The sequence below is a fragment of the Argentina anserina genome, chromosome 4, assembly GCF_933775445.1.
Source record: "Argentina anserina chromosome 4, drPotAnse1.1, whole genome shotgun sequence".
Classification (NCBI taxonomy): domain Eukaryota; kingdom Viridiplantae; phylum Streptophyta; class Magnoliopsida; order Rosales; family Rosaceae; genus Argentina; species Argentina anserina.
This window is the reverse complement of record NC_065875.1, coordinates 15,074,497-15,092,820: the sequence shown is the minus strand read 5'-3', so window position 1 is coordinate 15,092,820 and position 18,324 is coordinate 15,074,497. Positions and strand designations below refer to the sequence as shown.

The window sequence follows — 18,324 nt, the reverse complement described above, 5'->3', positions numbered from 1 at the left end:
ATAGTTGTTTAGATAAAGAGTACCAAAGTAGACTGTCTAGATGACAGTGGTAACTCATATTTAGCGTTCTAAACTTATAAGGGCACCTTATCATGAAAAAATGTTGTCTTATAGATTGTGAAAATGCATTGAAATATGCGACAAAAGACAATAAGTCTACGAAGAAGCATAAGATTGCTCGTCAGATTGGAGCTCGTAATAAACACAAGTTAGAAAATTGAAATACCAAAACCGAAAATATTATTTGGTACGGACCATTGGAGTAACACTCCATTATTACTAGTCCGTTTCTTGGTTGAAAAAGAAAAAAGAATAATAGCTTTTATACAGTCATATTGTGAGTGTCCGAATCAGAACAACTGCAACGAACCCATACGGAAAATGGGAGAGAAACTCAGCAAAATGACCCGACCCGAAACCCAGGCAGAACCAAAACCCAGTGACCAGTCAAAGCCGCCACCACCGCCTCTCCATTCGGAGGTAGAAGACGACGATGAGAACGTCAAACAGCTCAAAGAGTGTTCTGCTCTCTATCTCGCCTTACAGGTAATGTCCTACACTTTCAATTTACAATCTAAAATCCTAATACCCTAAACCCTGAAACCCCCTATGGTTTTGTGGATTGCAGGATTGCCTTGTCAAGAATGATAGGAATTGGAAATCTTGTCAGTTGGGTATGCATTCTCTTCCCTCACTATTTCCTTGTTTTAATTCTTCTGGGTTTAGGTGATGTTATGTTGTTACTTATTAACTGGGTAACACTGTTTTTTCTTCAGAAGTTCAAGCCTTGAAGCAATGCAATGAGAGGAAGAAGAAGAAGAATGATGACAATGGAAAGTGAGATCATAGCAAAGATGAGCTGCTTACCCCACATTTCTTATCATGTATGATTTTTGGATTCTGTTGTTTAAATGGATCTATATAAATGAAATGGTTAACTCTTATTTATGTCTGCTACTTAGAGCAGTTCCATGTTCATATGCAGAAAGACATTCAAGAAGGTTGTAAGTTAATAGAACTGCATATTAAAGAGATGAGCAGAAAATCCCCTGGGTCAAATACATGAAATAAATAAGTACTTAGATATTCATAAAATGTCGGGGAAAAAGATCAACATTCACTAGTTGAGCCATGCAATTAGTCTATAGAAGCAGAGGGCCAAATAACAAAAAGAGTAAGAAACTGAAGCAGAGTTGCTTTGGCATTTACACAAAACATTGTTGAGATGAAACCTGAGTGCCCACTGCATATAGCTGACACAATCTCAATCCCTGCAAGTTGAATGACTTGAATCAGAGAACCATGAGATAAGAGTGATAAAAGCAATAACTAAACCAGCAACCGCTGATCTAAACTATGATAACTCACAGGATTATTTGGATCTAGCAAGACCCTCCTAAGCAGGCAATCCAGAGCCTGAGTTGGGTTTTTTGGACTTCTGGGGAATGCCAGAATTGGCACAGCCACCACTCCCTTCACCAAATTCCTTCTTAGAGTTCTTTATGTTTCTTACCCTGCATATCAGAGACACAAAATCAGGCTGAATATCTTAATCCCATTCTCAGAGAACATTTTCTGCATCTACAAATTTATAGCTAAACAATAGTTTGAGCAAGGAGCTCGGGTGAAAGCCTAAGCAGTAGCAAGTGACAAGCATATTTTCGTAAAATTTCATACTTCTATCCATAAATATTATGCACTGAAGTTGTCATTTGTTGTTTATCTTAGATGAGCAAGCCTGGTAAGTCTTTGTTTGGATTACATGCTAATTGGCTGCTTCATTATGTCTTTGGGAACCTTATAAATGTTAAGAAGTGGGTCTATAGCATCAATGTTAGTTGAAACTCAATAACCCTGTAACACTAGCATTCAGCAAAACTCACAGACAAGGGATAATATCATAATATACTAATAAGCTAGCTAATACCCGGGGAGAGGAATTCTGTTACCACCTGAGTTCACTCATAAAGTAATTGTAACAGAAGAAAATTTAACAAAATCTGCATAACACAAGCAATACCTCATGGCACACCACTGCTTCTTCAGTACTCAGCATTCATATGCTTGTGATGAAACCTACTTTTTAGAGCTTATGATACAACTTATTTCTGTAGGTGTAAAGATGCAATACGGTTGTCTACAGAATAATCAGCTTAACACCGTTACACCAACAAATAGCAGAAAAAAATTGCGGCAGAGAAGGGCAACTACATTTATGCTTGTATGATTGTATCTAAGTATATCTATCAAAATTTTAGTACCTTTTGATCTCCTCGCCTTTTGCAACATCATGGAGTGAATAAAAGCATGGGTTGTAAACCAATTGCATGAAAGCGCGACCAGTAACTTTAGTTTCCCTGAGACGCTTTGTTCCTTGGTTGTAACACACCACAATTCCGTCATTGTAGCACAACAAGATGTCCCCATTCCTCAGAAACAATAGTGGTTCATAAACATCATTGTCAAGTTCAGTTGGCAGATACAAGCCTTCAACTACCAGAGTTTTTGTCCAAGACTCCTGGACACCATACTCCTTCATAAGCCACATGTTAAACTTACTAGAATCATCACCATAGACACATAGAAACAGACAACCATCTACCACTCCCAATTTTAGGCACTGTTTAAATTGCTTCTCAATCGGTTTGAAGTAACCGGGTGGGGTCAGTGTGCGGAACTGTTCTGATCCAAAGTTAAACGCATATATGAACTCAAATGTTCCTCCACCAAAGGAAAGCCAGTGAAGAGCTCCATGCAGAACAGCATCGAATCAGAGGCGGATCTAAGTGACACCAAACCCAGCTGCTGCTGGGAGAAAAAATTATGGGACATGTAAATTTTTCATTTTGCTGGGTAGCAATTAACCCAAGCCTAAGTAGGAAATCAGTTCATTGTATTAATCATTACTTAATTATATACGCTCTTGGTTCATTTCTTGATTCCATCAATATTATTAACTTTTCTATTATTCTAAGTAGACTCTCCTATGCATATGATTGAATATTGTAATTATGGGCTTATTTCACTTTAGTTTTCTTTTAATGTTGACATTTGAAATTTATTGTCTCTAAATTTCTCGTGATTTATCAAAAGTTTAATTAGACTTAATTAATTAGTTAAAAAAAACTAGCTTTGGTAGATTTTTTTCCGCTCCCCTAACTTTCGAACTCTAGATCCAAATTCCAGTACCAATTGTGTATATCTGAGCCTCACCTTCATCATTGTCATAGTCGCCACATGTTTGCAGCACCTTGTATTCCTTCGTTTCCGCACTATAACCAAGTGCAATAAAGGTATAGCTAAATTTCCTCCCAGTAGTTGTTGGACGAGTGATATATTCACCCAAAATGGGATTGCACACATACAAGGGGCCAGCTCTATTTGGACCATCCCCAGACAAAGAAGCAAACCATTGCATGAGTTAATCATCTGAAATTCAGAAAGGGGTGGTAAGCTATTCTTAGTAGTAAATCTCATTTTCTCCATGTGAAAATGAGAACCAGGACATTCTTCAACTTGGGCATGATCAATCACCCTCGATATCCTTTTCGCAGGTCTGGTTTTGATCAGTATCCCAATGGGTAGTTTCGAAAGGCGTATGAGGGAAAAATGAGGGTCGGAAATAATGGAGAGCCAGGATTTGCATACACACCTGCAGTTGAGTAGGGGCTTGACCAAGAGCCTTGAGAGAATGTCGATGACTAGAGCCTGTGGAAGCTGTTGGAATCTGCAGGGTCCTGTGGATTGCCATTCTTCTTGTTCTTGTCTGTTGATGGGTGAAACATCTGCTACTCTTTTCCTTCTGCCCATTGAGGGTCTCTGGAGTTTTCTCTACAACTTGGGATTGAACTTCAGAGGAGGAGAGAGGTGATAAAGCTGTGTGCTTTATAAGGGGACACCCTGATTTGGGATTTTGAGCCTTCAGTCAAGCACTTTTGCGGGAAGTTTTACCGCGCAAAACAATTGAGTAGAAACTAGAAAGTGAAAAGGGCGGGAGACAAATTACTCTGGTAGATGTAAAACTATGATGGGCGGTTAAATTTGTATAATTATGCCACGAACAAGGCTTAAAATATCTATAATTTTCTCGATATTTCCGCGAAACTTTTTATTTTTCGCCATATGAATATATCTGTTACATACCAAACATTTTTCAATAGAACTTTTTGAAATTTCCCGATATTTCCCGATATATCCGGAAACTTTCGAAATTTCCCGATAAATTCATAATATCGCCACGTGTCAAGCCAACTTCAAATAAATAAAAAATCACTGATTAGGAGAATCAAACTTCTGATCCATCATTTTGCAAGCAAAGTTATAGTCAATTCTACTACACCAACTTATTGTTATATATGACTCTTTTTATTATATATTGCATTACATGTCTCAACATTCATTTAAAATTGAAATAAAACTGAACTAATTATTGAAGGGAATCGAACCCCTTTGGTCTAGGAGAAAGTAATGATGGACCTTACCCTTATGAGGGACATTCAACATGTCTTATCCACCATATTTATTCTTTAATGAGATGCAATCAAGTGTTTATATATGGACACAATCTGATGCATAATCTTCACAAAACTATAGTTATGGTCAAAGTCGAGAAATGCTTGATCCAAACGGGAACTATCAGTACCACAACTCACAGTTAATCACTCACGACTCCTATGGTCTATGGTTGGCATATAAATCAGTATGTGCAAAATTAGAAAGAGGAGGTATCATTGAATAACTATTCTTCACAAGATACTCATGATTTTACTCAAAGACATGATAAAGATAGTGAAAATTTTATACCTCATAGATCCTTTATGTGATTTTAAATCACTTATGTAATTTTATGTTTAATGTATCATATGTAAATAAGGCGTGATGAGCTAGCCTCCATTTAGGTAAATATATATATCAAGTATATTTTTAATAATGTTTGACGATTATTTCACCTCAAATTACTATAACTCACTATAAATTAATAGTTATATAATAATTTCTTATGACATATAGTATATAATTGATCAAATAAACATTTCTCAAAGTTTCATTCAAAATTTTCATGTTTTTATATAAATTTCTATCAATTTACTTAATTATTTTTTTAAATCGAAATTTCCCCGAAATTTCCATCGAAATTTCTGATTTTCGGATCCTTAATATTTCCGTTCTCGCCGATATTTTATTCCTCGCCCATGAGAGTGTAAAATTAGGATGGGCGGCAAATATATACAAATTACCACAGCTCCTTCACAGTTGTGATCTTAACGTGCCACTTCATCAATCTCATGCAGACTTCTAACTTGTCTTCTGGTGAATCCGAGTATATATGGAGACAAATTTGGAATACCTAGTCTTTACAGAAAAACAATAGACTCGGTTTCTGATGTATTAGACGGGGGTATGATGATGAGGGGTTTGATTCAATTTAGTAATTTACCATGACTACGTTCGGTAATATGTGGTTAACTTTTAGGTACAAATATATTTGAACTGGCCATGAAATTGTTCTTGGTGCTTGAAATGTAGCCAATATCAGTTCGTTAAGACCCTCCAAACTAACATATTCAAGGTCAGAAATCAAAATTATGTACCTCATGTGGAGTGGTGGTAACATAAGGTGTCATATATAACGATACACGATTATAAGACATCTATGTTGTCCAGAACTCCATATTGTACATCATATTAACTCTTCAATTTTATCGTTCTCCGATTGAATTTCTCTTGTACCAAAATCAACGTCGGATACTAGCCACCGGAGCTGTTTGAAGTGTACCAGTACCACTTATACAACATAGATATTTAGATCGATCAAAAGCAAAGACAAAACTACACTTGGGTTACAAATAATTGAATATCATGTCGACTATTGACTACCAACGTGGCCCACTGGGAACAACCCACAAAGTTCAGGAACATTTCCAGTTTTAGACGCCTTCCCCCACAAGGAAAACGAAGCTTCGGGAATCTTCTCGCTCTCCGATCAAACCCCTCCCTATATATACCCTCTTTCACTCCTCGCATCAAATCATACAAAATTGTCATCATCTACTCACAATTTCCTCAACAAAGTCCCCAATTCAAGTTTTCCGATATTATATGCCATGGAATCTCTCTTCAATAATCCCTGGTGCGACTACACTCCCTGCTCACACTATAGAGAATTCCCAATCCAACACCCCCGATATCCTCTCAGAAGCAGAGGCGTCCCTAAGGTGGTCTCTATCCCGGTCCAATTCGCCGCGCACGATCGTCGGCGGTACGAGACCGACGCGGCGCTGAAGATCCAGACGGCCTTTAGAGGGTATCTGGTGAGGAAAAGCGTGAGCAAGATTGCCGGGATCAAACGCGAGGTGGATGAGATATCGGAGAAGATTTCGAAGAAAGAGACGGCGGATTTGGTGAGAAAAGACGCCAAGGAGCGGCTGAAGGTGGTGGAGACGCTGATGAGCTTACTTCTGAAGCTGGATTCCGTCAAGGGAGTCGACTCCGGGGTTAGGGATTTACGGAGGGCGGTGATCAAGAAGGCGATTGCTCTACAGGAGAAGGTAGAGGCATCGGCGGCGATTAATCAATCGGCTGTGCCCGAAACTGATTCGAGTTTGACATGTTCGGAAGAGAGTGGTGAGACTGGTGTGAATGAGAGGGAGTTGTCTTGCAATTCAAGCGAAAGCAAGAAGAATGATGAGGAGCTATTAGAGAATATGAAGAAGGAGAATGAGAGGATGGTGGGTTTGGTGACTGAGCTGGTTCACCGGAATGAAAAGCAAACCCGGCTGCTAGGGTTGCTGTCGCAGAGGGTGGAGATGCTGGAGAGGGCTCTCATCAACGAGAGACTGAGGACGAAGAAGAAGAGGCATGCTCTAGATTGCAGGGAAGAGTTCTTCTAGATTTTGTGGATTTTGTGGTTGTTTTTGAATTTTTGGGCTGAAATAATTGGTCACACGTAGCTTGTGTAACATATATCGGAGTTATTGTTTCCCATTCTGTTATATTATGTAAAATTATGTGTGTTTCGACCAAGCTTGTCTTTCTAGGTCGAAGCTCAACTTTTCTCTTTCTCCAACATTGTTCACCATGCTATTTAGAAGAAAATGACTAACAATATGGATTGGGCGGTAATATAAGCACCTAAGAAATTCAGTATGGTTACAATGAAATATGTAAGAGAAATTATTGCTCTGCCTCTATGCCTGGTAACTTGCAAGGCATCCTGGAATGTTTGAAAAATTCTTCTATATCGTTTTGGTTGTTGGCTTGTCCATTTCCTTTGGCTAAATTTCTTTGTTATCAACATCTGATATTCTTATCAACTGGAATTTAATGCTTTGTCAAAAAATAGAAATAGACCTACGATTCCATATACTAATTTTTAGCATCAATGATGCTAGTCCTCTTCCTCCTAGGAGGCAGGGCCGGTCCTGAGGGAGGGTAGGCTGTGCACATGCACTGGGCCCATGAAAATCAATTAAAATGTTTGGTGTAAAAATACCATTTTTTTATAAGGATTTGGTATAAAATGATCTATTTTTTTTTAGAATCTAGACAATTTACAGACTTATTTTTTTTCCCGCACTGGGCCTTGAATCTCTCAGGGCCGGCCCTGCTATGAGGACAATTGGTTTATATGCATTAGGTCAGGTGAAGTTAATATCAAGCTGAATCATACAGAAGCTCTTTCTGTGGAAGATGATACCCGTTTGCATTTTATGGTTCTTAGAGAAAAACTACCATTTGGAGTTCGTGAGACCATATTAATAGTAAAGGAGTAAAGGGAACGTGAAATTATTGGTAAAATAATGTTAAATGAAATCATTGCAGATGGGATATGCAGAAAAATTATCAATAGACACGGTCTAACAACCACTGATAGTCTTGCAATTGCAAACAGTCCAACATATATATACATAGAAGAAGAAGTCATAAACCAATAATAGAACCCGCAGATCTTTCCAGAGCATATACTTAGATCATATGGTTTATACAAGTATAGAACTATTAGAATGACTCATGTCTCATGGTATGTTTAGAAAACATAAGGTTGTCCGTTGTCATTTCAGGGCTAGCTACACTAGCTGTGTCCCATTGATAACAAGGTGGAAAACTCCTTAGCTCTTAAATATGAATGTGTTTGACTCGCGTAAAAAAGGAAACAGCGGATAAATTCAAGAAGACAAACTAAGCAGAAAAGGAGAAGGCACAAAGGTAACTTAAGAGTAGAACTTACGGCTTAATATGGAACCATCTGCCAAAGCAGGTTCGCGAGAGCCTGACTTCAGTTTTTTTTACTTATGATCAGCTGACTTGCTGGAAGCAGATGAATCAATGCTCCCTTTAGCAAACAGCTCTTCAAATTTGTTATTGTCTCTCAGTCCTCTCGCCCTAATAAGCATGCTGAAATGAGTTAAAGAGTCCCAACATGGAAACTGCCAACGATCATGGCACTAGCAAGCAATCTTTTGAAAAGCATAGACTTTGAACACGAAAGAAATAATTACGAAACCAATATACTTGGAAGGCTCTATAGTACCTTGCAATTCGGCAGGACATACATACGAACACAAGCTAGGAAAACCTTGCAATCCTAATGGTAATAATTCTGTGACTACAACGCCTCGAGCAGGTGGTAAGACTGAAAAGGTTTATAACTTTGTTAGTTCTAATACTTGGATTATTGATTCTGGTGCTTATGATCATATGACTTATGATAAATCTTACTATATTACTGAGTTATCTCCTCCTCTAGTGTCTTATGTTACTAATGCTAATGGTGAGCCTTTTCCAGTATTAGGAAAATGGTCAGTTCATATCACTCCTACTTAGAACTTCATAATGTTCTATATGTACCTGATTTATCACATCACTTGTTATTTATTCCCTAGTTGAACACTAAGTCTCGATGCTCTGTGACCTTTTTTGTATGTGATTTTTCAGAATCTTCTCACCAGGGAGATACTTGGTCGGGGGGAGTTGAGCGGCAGATTGTTTCACCTCGATCAGACATATGCAGGACAGAAACCAGGAGCACATCCACCCACTGCTCTGACAACAAGTTCTAATAAGCTAAGTGAAATTTGGTTGTAGCATCGTCGATTAGGACATTGATCTTTCCATGTTATGAAAAAAAAAACATGCCTTTTTTGTTTATTGGTGTGAATAAATCATTTTTACGTTGTGAAACATGTGTTCTTGCTAAGAGTCATCGTTCTACCTAATCTCCGAACTTTTCTAAAAACCATACTCCTTTTGAATTAATTCATTCCGATGTTTAGGGAAGAGCCTACAGTCACGGGTATGCGGTATTATGTGTATTTTATTGATGATTGCACTCGGTCGTCATGGGTCGTTCTTCTTCAGACCAGAGATGAGGTTTTTCCTGCTTTTCAAGCTTTTCACAGTCATGTTCAAAACATAGTATAAAAGTAACATTAGGATTATTCGTTCTGATAATGGGGGGGGAGTCAGTCAGTCATATTTTTCAACAGTTTTTGAAAGATCATGAGAATATTCACCAAACCACATGTCCACGAACACTTGAACAAAATGGGGTGTCCAAAAGGAAAAACTGTCATCTCCTTGATATGGCTCGTTCCATTCTTTTCAGTGCTCATATGCCTAAATATCGGTGGGATGATGTTGTAGCTGCTTCAACTTATTTTATCAATTGACTTCCATCTAGTGTCTCTTTCAGGGAAAAGTTCCTCTTCAGGTTCTTGCATCTCATGTGTCCATTCCCTCTTTATACAATATACCTGCCCGTGTTTTTGGTTGTGTGGTTTTTGTTCATGTCCCTAAAAGCCAGAGAAAGTCAAAGTTAGATCCTCGGGCGATCAAGTGTGCGTTTGTTGGATATGGGAGCAATCATAAAGGATACATGTGTTATCATTCATCCACTAGAAAGTACTATGTCACTATGGATGTTATTTTCTTTGAGGACATGAGTTACTTTACTTCTTCCAATCCAGCCCTTCAAGGGGAGAATTCATTTTTCGAAGAACTGTATCATGGCGAGGGGGAGGAATCTGAAAGAGTCATTGTTATAAATACCTTTACTCCAGCAGAAAAAGCTCAATATGAGGTGGAAACTTTAGATAATCAGGTACCAACAGTGGCAGAAGCTTCATCAGAGGTAGAAATATCAGACACCAAGGTTCCAAAAGAAGAATCAATAGTTGAGAGAACAACTGCCTCTCACGCCATCACTCATACCCCCGACCAACAACTTGCTGGTGCAGAAGGTCACTCATCTGAGGTATGTCCATCCACTAGTACTAGAAGTGAGTCTGATAATGGGCAATATGTGTTACCAAACAGGTCTACTAGAGGTCAATCCCTCAAAAGATAAGAATCTAGTTTACAGGCCAAATCAAAATATCCAGTAGCCAATGATACATCCACTAAGAGATTATCAAAGTCATATGAATCAAATATATGCTGTATCGATACCTAAAAAAGTTCATGATGCATTGAGAGATCCAAAATGGAGAACAATGGAGGAAGAGATGGAGGCATTGCAGAAAAATGATACTTGGGAACTTGTGCCTCCACCACATGGCAAGAAGGTTGTAGGGTGTGGTTTGGTGTTCACTGTGAATCATAATTCGGATGGATCAATTAGCAAGTATAAAGCACGCTTTGTTGCGAAGGGGTTTACTCAGACATATGGTATTGATTATTATGAGACTTTGCTCATGTTGCAAAGATGAACATTATCCGAGTGCTCCTTTCATTTGCTGCTAGTTTGAATTGGCCACTCCAACAGTTTGATGTCAAGAATGCATTTCTTCATAGAAAGTTAGCTAGAGAGGTGTATATGAGTCTCCCTCCAGGGTATGTAACTACTTCTTCTGGTGATTTTGTGTGCAAATTGAGAAAGTCTCTATTGGTCTCAAACAGTCACCTCATGCCTAGTTTGAGAGATTCTCATAGTTTATGCGGAAGATTGGTTACAAATAGAGTAATTTAGATCATACCATATTTATTAAGCATCAAAAATGGAATGTAGTAGCTTTGATTATATATGTTGATGATATGGTGATTACTGGCAATGATACTGTAGAAATGGATCGGTTGTTGGAATAGTTGTCTTTTGAGTTTGAGATGAAGGACTTGGGTGATCTTAAGTATTTTCTTAAGGATTGAAGTAGCAAGGGGGAGAGACAGGATCTACTTGTGCCAGAGGAAGTTCATACTTTATTTGTTGACAGAGACAGGTATGTTAGATTGCACACCTATCGACACCCCTATCGAGCAAAACCATCGTTTAGCAGAGTATCAAGACCAGACACCGACTGATCGAGCTCGCTATCAGAGGTTAGTTGGGCGTTTGATCTACTTGACCCATACTAGACCAGATATTTCTTATACAGTGAGTGTAGTGAGCAGTTCATGCATAATCCAAGCGAGAGTCACATGAATGTTATTGTGAGAATTTTGAGGTACTTGAAGTCAGCTCCAGGGAGATGAGTAATGTTCTCTAAACATAACAACACTCTTGAGGTTAGTGGTTTTACAGATGCAAATTGGGCTGAAAATATTACAAACAGGAGGTCGAGATCAGGTTACTTTATATTTGTGGGAAGTAATATGGTTACATGGAAAAACAAGAAACAAAAGGTGGTGGCACAGTCTAGTGCAGAAGCTGAGTATAGAGGTATGGCTCATGGTCCGTGTGAGTTACTGTGGCTGAGAAACCTGTTATGTGATTTAGGTATCAAACCAAAAACTATCATGAAATTGTATAGTGATAACCGGGCATCAATTGATATTTCACACAATCCGGTACAACATGATCGCACTAAACATGTCGAGGTTGATCGTCACTTCATAAAAGAAAGGCTTGATGCTAATATTATCAGTTTCCCTTTTGTTCCTACAGAAAACGAGCTGATAGATATATTGACTAAATGTGTTTCGAAAAATGCCTTTTATTATTCGCTTGGCAAGTTCGGTATGATTGATGTGTATGCGCTAACTTGAGGGGGAGTGTTAGCTCAACAACTTAGTGTTAGCTCTATAACTTCTTGACTTATGGACATATTATATTTATTTAGTTATAGTAATTGACTTTTGTATTCAGTGTTCATATTAGATATATCTTCTATAAATGTATGAATAACACAATCATTCTATTATATTTGAGTTGAATCACATCGGACACGCTTTGTAACGACCCCAAAATTTCAAGCATAAAAACTCAAAATTTCAAAGTCGTGAAACACCAAAACAATCTCAATGAATCGAAATCATTTTAAATGCCACAGCGGATCATTACTGAGTTCTCAATACAACTCAGACAAACCAATTATTACAAACCAAATTTATAATTCAATATTACATAAAAATAGAAATGTAATAATCCTTACAATCTCTCACAAAACCCACAAATAAATCATCACAAGTCCTCACACAAATCCACAATAGAAACCTCACCACAAGCAGGATAATGAACGACTTCGAGTCCCCAGAGTTGTCATTCGATTCCCACTAATCGACACCTGCAGTAGTATCCCCTACACCATCGAATTGGTGCACCGGGATTGTAAACACAAACCCGGTAAGCTTTACAGCTCGTATGAGTAAAATAAAACAAATATAATTCGCATATCAATATATACGACAATCCACAATCAACAAATATAAATGCACTCATGAGTCAATGGATGGCCTATCTGGTTGTCCTAAAAATATGAAAATGAAATTACTCATGAGAAATTGGGCAACCCCTCTGTTTACCCAAATGCAGTTATAATACGGGTACTAATGAGTGCTGGTACACCTCTGTTACCCCTCAAGTAGTACATCGTCGACATTGGGCAACCTCCTCGCTACCCAACGTCCGACATTAGGCAACCTCCTCGCTACCCAACGTCCAAAAATATGAGTACTCATGAGCCGATAACCCATCTGTTACCTCACATGCAGTACTCCGGCAGACAGACTAGAGCTCTAACTGTATCGTAACTTTCGCCCGGCCAAAGGCTAGGTTCCGACATGCCAACACGTCCGAAGACATAAACACGTACAATAATCTACTCATTATTTGTACAAATCGCATCAACATGCTCAATATTTAGTTCTCATCACCACTGTGATCATATTCACAAACGAAATCCTAACAGTATATAATATAGCAAACTATATATATATGTACTTATTTACCATTTATACAATATATATAATCCATTATATTATATATATGTCATATTTCATAAACACGTTCGAAGACAAAACGTTTTAACAATTCTCAACGTTAAAACCACGTACAATAATCTACTAATTATTTGTACAAATCGCATCACATGCTCATATATAATTCTCATCACCACTGTGATCATATTCACAAACGAAATCCTAACAGTATATAATATAGAAAACTATATATATGTACATATTTACCATTTATATAATATATATAATCCACTATATCATATACATGTCACATTTCATTCTTTAATATTTTGCAAAATCTTGAATCTCCGCAAGGGTAGATTCGTAAATAAGTGAGATTTTACTCACCTTATCAACTCGAGCGAAATTCCACAATTTCCGAAGATAATTCATTTCTTTTATTTATTAATCACCTTGAAAAGATAAGAAAAGAATTTAGAAACATTTCGTAAACCTTTAAATGCCGAAACAGTAATAATCTGTTACTGTTCAGCAAACTGTTCAATGTTCACTATTCACGTATTTACTATTCATGTATTACTGTATAAATACACATCCATTACGTATTCTTGTACGATTACATAGTGTTTACGTATTTATGTACGTATAAATACTATTCAAATGTACATACTGTCTCAGTAAATAATAATTACTGAATTACCCTTCCAAAATTACTTTTTATATTTACTGAATGTAATTTACATTTACATTTACATTTACCGTACGTAAAATAAAATTTACATTTACTGTACGTAAATCACCTTTTTACATTCACCATCATAAAAATAAATTTTACCATTTACTGTTTCAAATTACTGTGCACGCGCCGCCGCACGTGGCGGGGCGTGGGGTGCATGCGCCACTCACTGTGGCATCGCGTGGGTCCCACGCGCCGACACCAACCACGGCGCGTATCACGCCACCGCCGTGCCCAATCTCTTCCTCTCCTCCTCCTCTTCCTTCACACGGCCTCACGCCGCCCCTAGCCTCCACCATGCTACCACACGCGCCGCCTAAGGCGGCGTCATCTCCCCCAAAACCCTCCTCATCCGATCTCCTCCAATACGAATCAAACAACCACAAAAATCACAACAAGGCATCACAACAATCAACCTAGGCTAACCCTCACCTCAATCAAGCTTTTGGATCGTCGGATCGTCGCCGGAGGGCTCGAGAAACCGTCGGTGGAATCGCAGAACCTTGGCGTCGTTGGTGGAGCTCCGGCGCTGCGTGCGTTGGTGCGTCGACCTTGGGCTGGAGGCGGAGATTGCCGGTGAGTAGGTGAGATCGGGGAGGGAGAGGGGAAAAGAGGGAGAGAGGCGCGCAGGGTGAAGAGAGAGAGAGGGAGTGAGGGGTTTTCAATTTTGGAAACCCTAGCTGATAAAAATCCTTTTTTATACTAGTTTCCAAAATTGAAAACTAACTTCCGACGTTAATAACTTTCACGTACGACTTCTGATTCGAACGCGTGACGCGCCCACGAACGCGTATTGACGAGCTCTACAATTTTCGTGAAGGAAGCTTTTCGCGACCGAGCGACGGAATAAAAGTCGATATATTCGTTCGGAAACGTAACGTTTTTCTAATTAAACGTTCCGAGAACGTTTCCGTTTTCGTTTAGTAAAGTCGCAAACAATCAAATTCATTTAATTGAATTTCACAACTTTATAGAATTCAAATCAAAACCAATCATTGTTTTTTTTTTAAAAAAAATAGGGTTATTACACGCTTGCTCATCCAATGTCCGAGAAAGAGCTAAATGTACAAGTTTTGCTATAAGCCAAATTAGCTCACAGAACATTACCAAAATTAGAAGTTTTATGGCAAAAGATATATAAACAAATGTATGAAAATAAGCACTTGGGAAAATCTGTAGCTTATCTATGCATTAACCTCTTAAAAAACTCTATTTACACCTTATCACTTCCTCGCCATTTGAGACATCATGGAGAGAAACAAAGCAAGGGCAGTATGCAATTGCACGAAATTGACACTGAGCTTGATTATTGCAGTCCTCGAGACAGCCTTTTTCTCTTGATTATAACAAACAACCTCGTCATTGTATGTCATCAGGATTTCCCCATCATTGAAGAACAAAATGGATTCATATGCTCTTTCCACACTATAATGTTCCCATGTATACAAGTTTTCAATGACAAGAATTTTCGTCCAAGACTCTCGGACACCGTAATCCTTCATAACCCACAAGTCCAATTCGCTTTCATGACCCCAAATTCAGATGATTACCATGTGATAACTCCAGATGTCCTTTTAATGGTAGGGCAAGTGGTCGAAATAGTTCTGTCTAAAAGTTGAAAGATTGTATGCACTGAGAACCGCTAAAAGAATTGGGAACCCAATGAAGAGCTTCATGCTAGAAAGAATTGAACGGAATCCTGCAAAACTTGCCACTAGGAGCTTTCCCAATGTTTCTCCAAACCCCTGAACCAAGGGTGTATATATGAGACACACCGTTGCAGCTTGTTTGCAAGACCTTGTACTCATTGGTCCTGGCGGTAAAACCAAGTCCAACAAATTTCAACCCATTGGTAAAACCCCTCATTCTAGACTAATAAGGAGAAGGAATGCTGATGTACTCACCCAAAATTGGATTGGATACATACACACCCTCTGCAAAAGGCCCCTTATTCAAACAAACTAATCCATGCATGTGTTGATGCATGTTGTGTATGATTCAGATTATATTGATGATCCTGTCTTCTATTATGGAGGGCCTGGCCGGCCATAATCCAATGCCCTCAATCAAGTATAAACTAGCTGGCCGGCTATAATCTATGCTATAAAAATGAAATTCCGGTTCTCAGAATGATATCGTCGTCATTGGGTGGTCAATCATGCAAATTTGCAAATATTTGTAGTTGGCTGGAATAATTTGAATGTCTTGCTAACAGATTGGGAGATTCTTACTACTGTGATCACAAAATCAAAATTAAAAGAAGTTCAGCTAAAGAAAACAGGGAAAAAGAGGAAATTGTAGACATACTTCCTATGAGCCTAGCTAGCTAGCTCTTCATAAGCAGTCTGGCACAGGCTTATTTAAGCTTCACATGTCTTGTAATCAGGTGGCACGGTAGAACCTGTGCAATCGTTACTCCCTTCAGACAGCAGGCTTCCGAATTTTTCACTGTCCCGAATCCTGCACATGTATCAGAAAATAGGCATGCTAAAAAATTTGGCGAATGTACATCTTTAGAGTTGAGCAACCATGTAACTAAATTGTCAATATCGTCGCATTAGCAAGTAACAAGCAACAACAATCAAACCAAGGTCAAGAAGCTAGCTATTACTCTGCAGTTGATCACAACAAAAACAAACGCACAATTTCGATAAGCTGCATGCAGTTACATTCAACTAAAGAAAATCTGTTTCTTAAATTGATTCTTAAGATATAAAGAAAATGTTATCAGTAAATGTCACCAAAATAAAGGGAACAAGCTCATAATTTCAACAGGAGAAACTGCTATCAGATTCTTTTACACAGCGATCCCGCAGAGTTAATGATGTTCATATGCAGTATTGCCACAAGTATAATTCTATAATTTTATAATTCTATACAAGAACAGATAAAAGTATTTGTTGAATTTAGCATTAGCTTCCACATGAAAATGAAGAGAAAAATTATAACATAGATACATAGTTAAAATGCTAAATAATTCAAGCATGTCGATCAATCTTTTGAGTATTATTTAGTATGTACCTTTTCACCTCCTCTCCATTTGCAACATCATGGAGTGAAACAAAGCAAGGATAGTAATCGCATGCCTGAAACTGTGACTCAGTCTGAACAATGCGAGTTCTCTCGACACACTTTGTTACTAAATTATAGCGGACTACAAGCCTATCACAGGACATGATTAGCATTTCCACATCGCTCAAGAACAGAATCGGCTCATACGCATATCTCATGTCTCTGTATATCGTTTTTGGATGCAGGTGTTCTCTCACTTCTATGACAAGCACTTTCGTCCAAGACTCTTGAACACCGTAATTCTTCATAAGCCACACATCAGATTTCCCATCATCACCTTCGAACACACATAGAAAGAGACAATCTTTCAAGACTCCCAACCTCAAACCATCATATCTCTTGTAATAAGATGCACCATCATATCTCTTGAATCCGAAGGGAAGTAGTAGTTGTCGAAACTCTTCTCTTTCAAAGTCGAAACATTCTATACCTTGATGAGGATTGTGACAAGGGAACCAATGAAGAGCTCCATGCAGAAAGGAATTGAATGGTATTCGGCCAACTCTAGAGCGACTAGGACGCTTTCCAATTCTTCTCCAAACTCCTGTACCAATGGTGTATATCAAATCATAAGTGCCGTAGTTGGAACAGTAATGTGTATGCAGGATCTTGTATTCATTGGTCCGGGTGCTAAAACCAAGTGCAATAAAATCCGTGCAGGTACTCCTATCAGGAAAAGCAATGCGAATGTACTCTCCTAAAATTGGGTTGCACACATGCAACGAATCATAGTCGGTTACCTTACGTATACAAAGTAAACCATTGCATGAATTTATCAATTCAACCATATAAACAGGCCAAACTGGTAGAACATTATTGTCGTCAGAAAACCTCATTCTCTCGACTCGCATACGAGACCCAGCTATCTGGATCAAATCAAGTTTACGATTTGCCCGAATTTTGGGGAAGGTCTTGACCAAGATGCTGATCGGTGATCTTCGAAGGTGTAGCTGAGCAAATTCAGAGCCATGAATTATACGAAGCCAGTCTTTGCAAACGGATCTGCAACTGTAGAGAGTCTTGATGGAAAGCCTTGATAGAATGTCTACTACGAGAACTGGCGGAAGTTCCTGGATATTGAAAGCACCTTTGAGTTTCCAGCTTCCTCTTCTCCCTGTTCTCGGATTCATGGTTCTCTTGGCATAATTCCTCTTGGGGTTTAGGTGCCTAATACTAGGTGGATCGCACCGGACTTTCAATCATCTCAGCCTTTTCAATAGGCTGTGTTAACTTTATATAGACACAAGAACTCCAATCATGCAAAGAACAATAGTGTGTGTTTAGGTTTATGTGGGTATGTGTATTAACGTGAATAACATAGAAAAATAACCTAGATACAATTCGGGAGCATTAAAATTACGTTTCTATTTTTGTCTGGTAAAGAC

General features: G+C 38.4%; 3 protein-coding genes and 1 pseudogene across 4 annotated transcripts; 2 read left to right on the top strand and 2 right to left on the bottom strand.

Moving 5' to 3' along the window:
* The first annotated feature begins 360 nt into the window (after positions 1 to 360).
* Positions 361 to 2,194, top strand: LOC126791466 (uncharacterized). Of its 2 annotated transcripts, XM_050517922.1 has the most exons (4): positions 361 to 546; positions 629 to 674; positions 777 to 884; positions 2,115 to 2,194. In XM_050517922.1, exons 1-3 carry the CDS (start codon positions 382 to 384, stop codon positions 839 to 841), a joined length of 276 nt encoding a protein of 91 aa, XP_050373879.1. In that variant the 5' UTR covers positions 361 to 381; the 3' UTR covers positions 842 to 884; positions 2,115 to 2,194. The 2 variants fall into 2 exon arrangements, with proteins under 2 accessions (XP_050373879.1, XP_050373877.1); XM_050517920.1 differs by lacking the exon at positions 2,115 to 2,194 and having other exon boundaries at positions 777 to 963.
* On the bottom strand, positions 2,158 to 3,816 carry LOC126791469 (F-box protein At3g07870-like; annotated as a pseudogene).
* Positions 3,817 to 6,040: 2,224 nt separating this feature from the next.
* LOC126791462 (uncharacterized) lies at positions 6,041 to 7,004 on the top strand. Its single transcript, XM_050517916.1, has one exon. It carries the CDS (start codon positions 6,105 to 6,107, stop codon positions 6,888 to 6,890), a length of 786 nt encoding a protein of 261 aa, XP_050373873.1. The 5' UTR covers positions 6,041 to 6,104; the 3' UTR covers positions 6,891 to 7,004.
* Positions 7,005 to 16,227: 9,223 nt separating this feature from the next.
* Positions 16,228 to 18,069, bottom strand: LOC126792244 (F-box protein At3g07870). The gene is made up of 2 exons (XM_050518705.1): positions 16,889 to 18,069; positions 16,228 to 16,327 (listed from the first exon to the last, which is right to left on the bottom strand). The coding sequence occupies exons 1-2, from the start codon at positions 18,067 to 18,069 to the stop codon at positions 16,228 to 16,230; spliced, it is 1,281 nt and encodes a 426-aa protein (XP_050374662.1).
* Between the last annotated feature and the right edge of the window lie 255 nt (positions 18,070 to 18,324).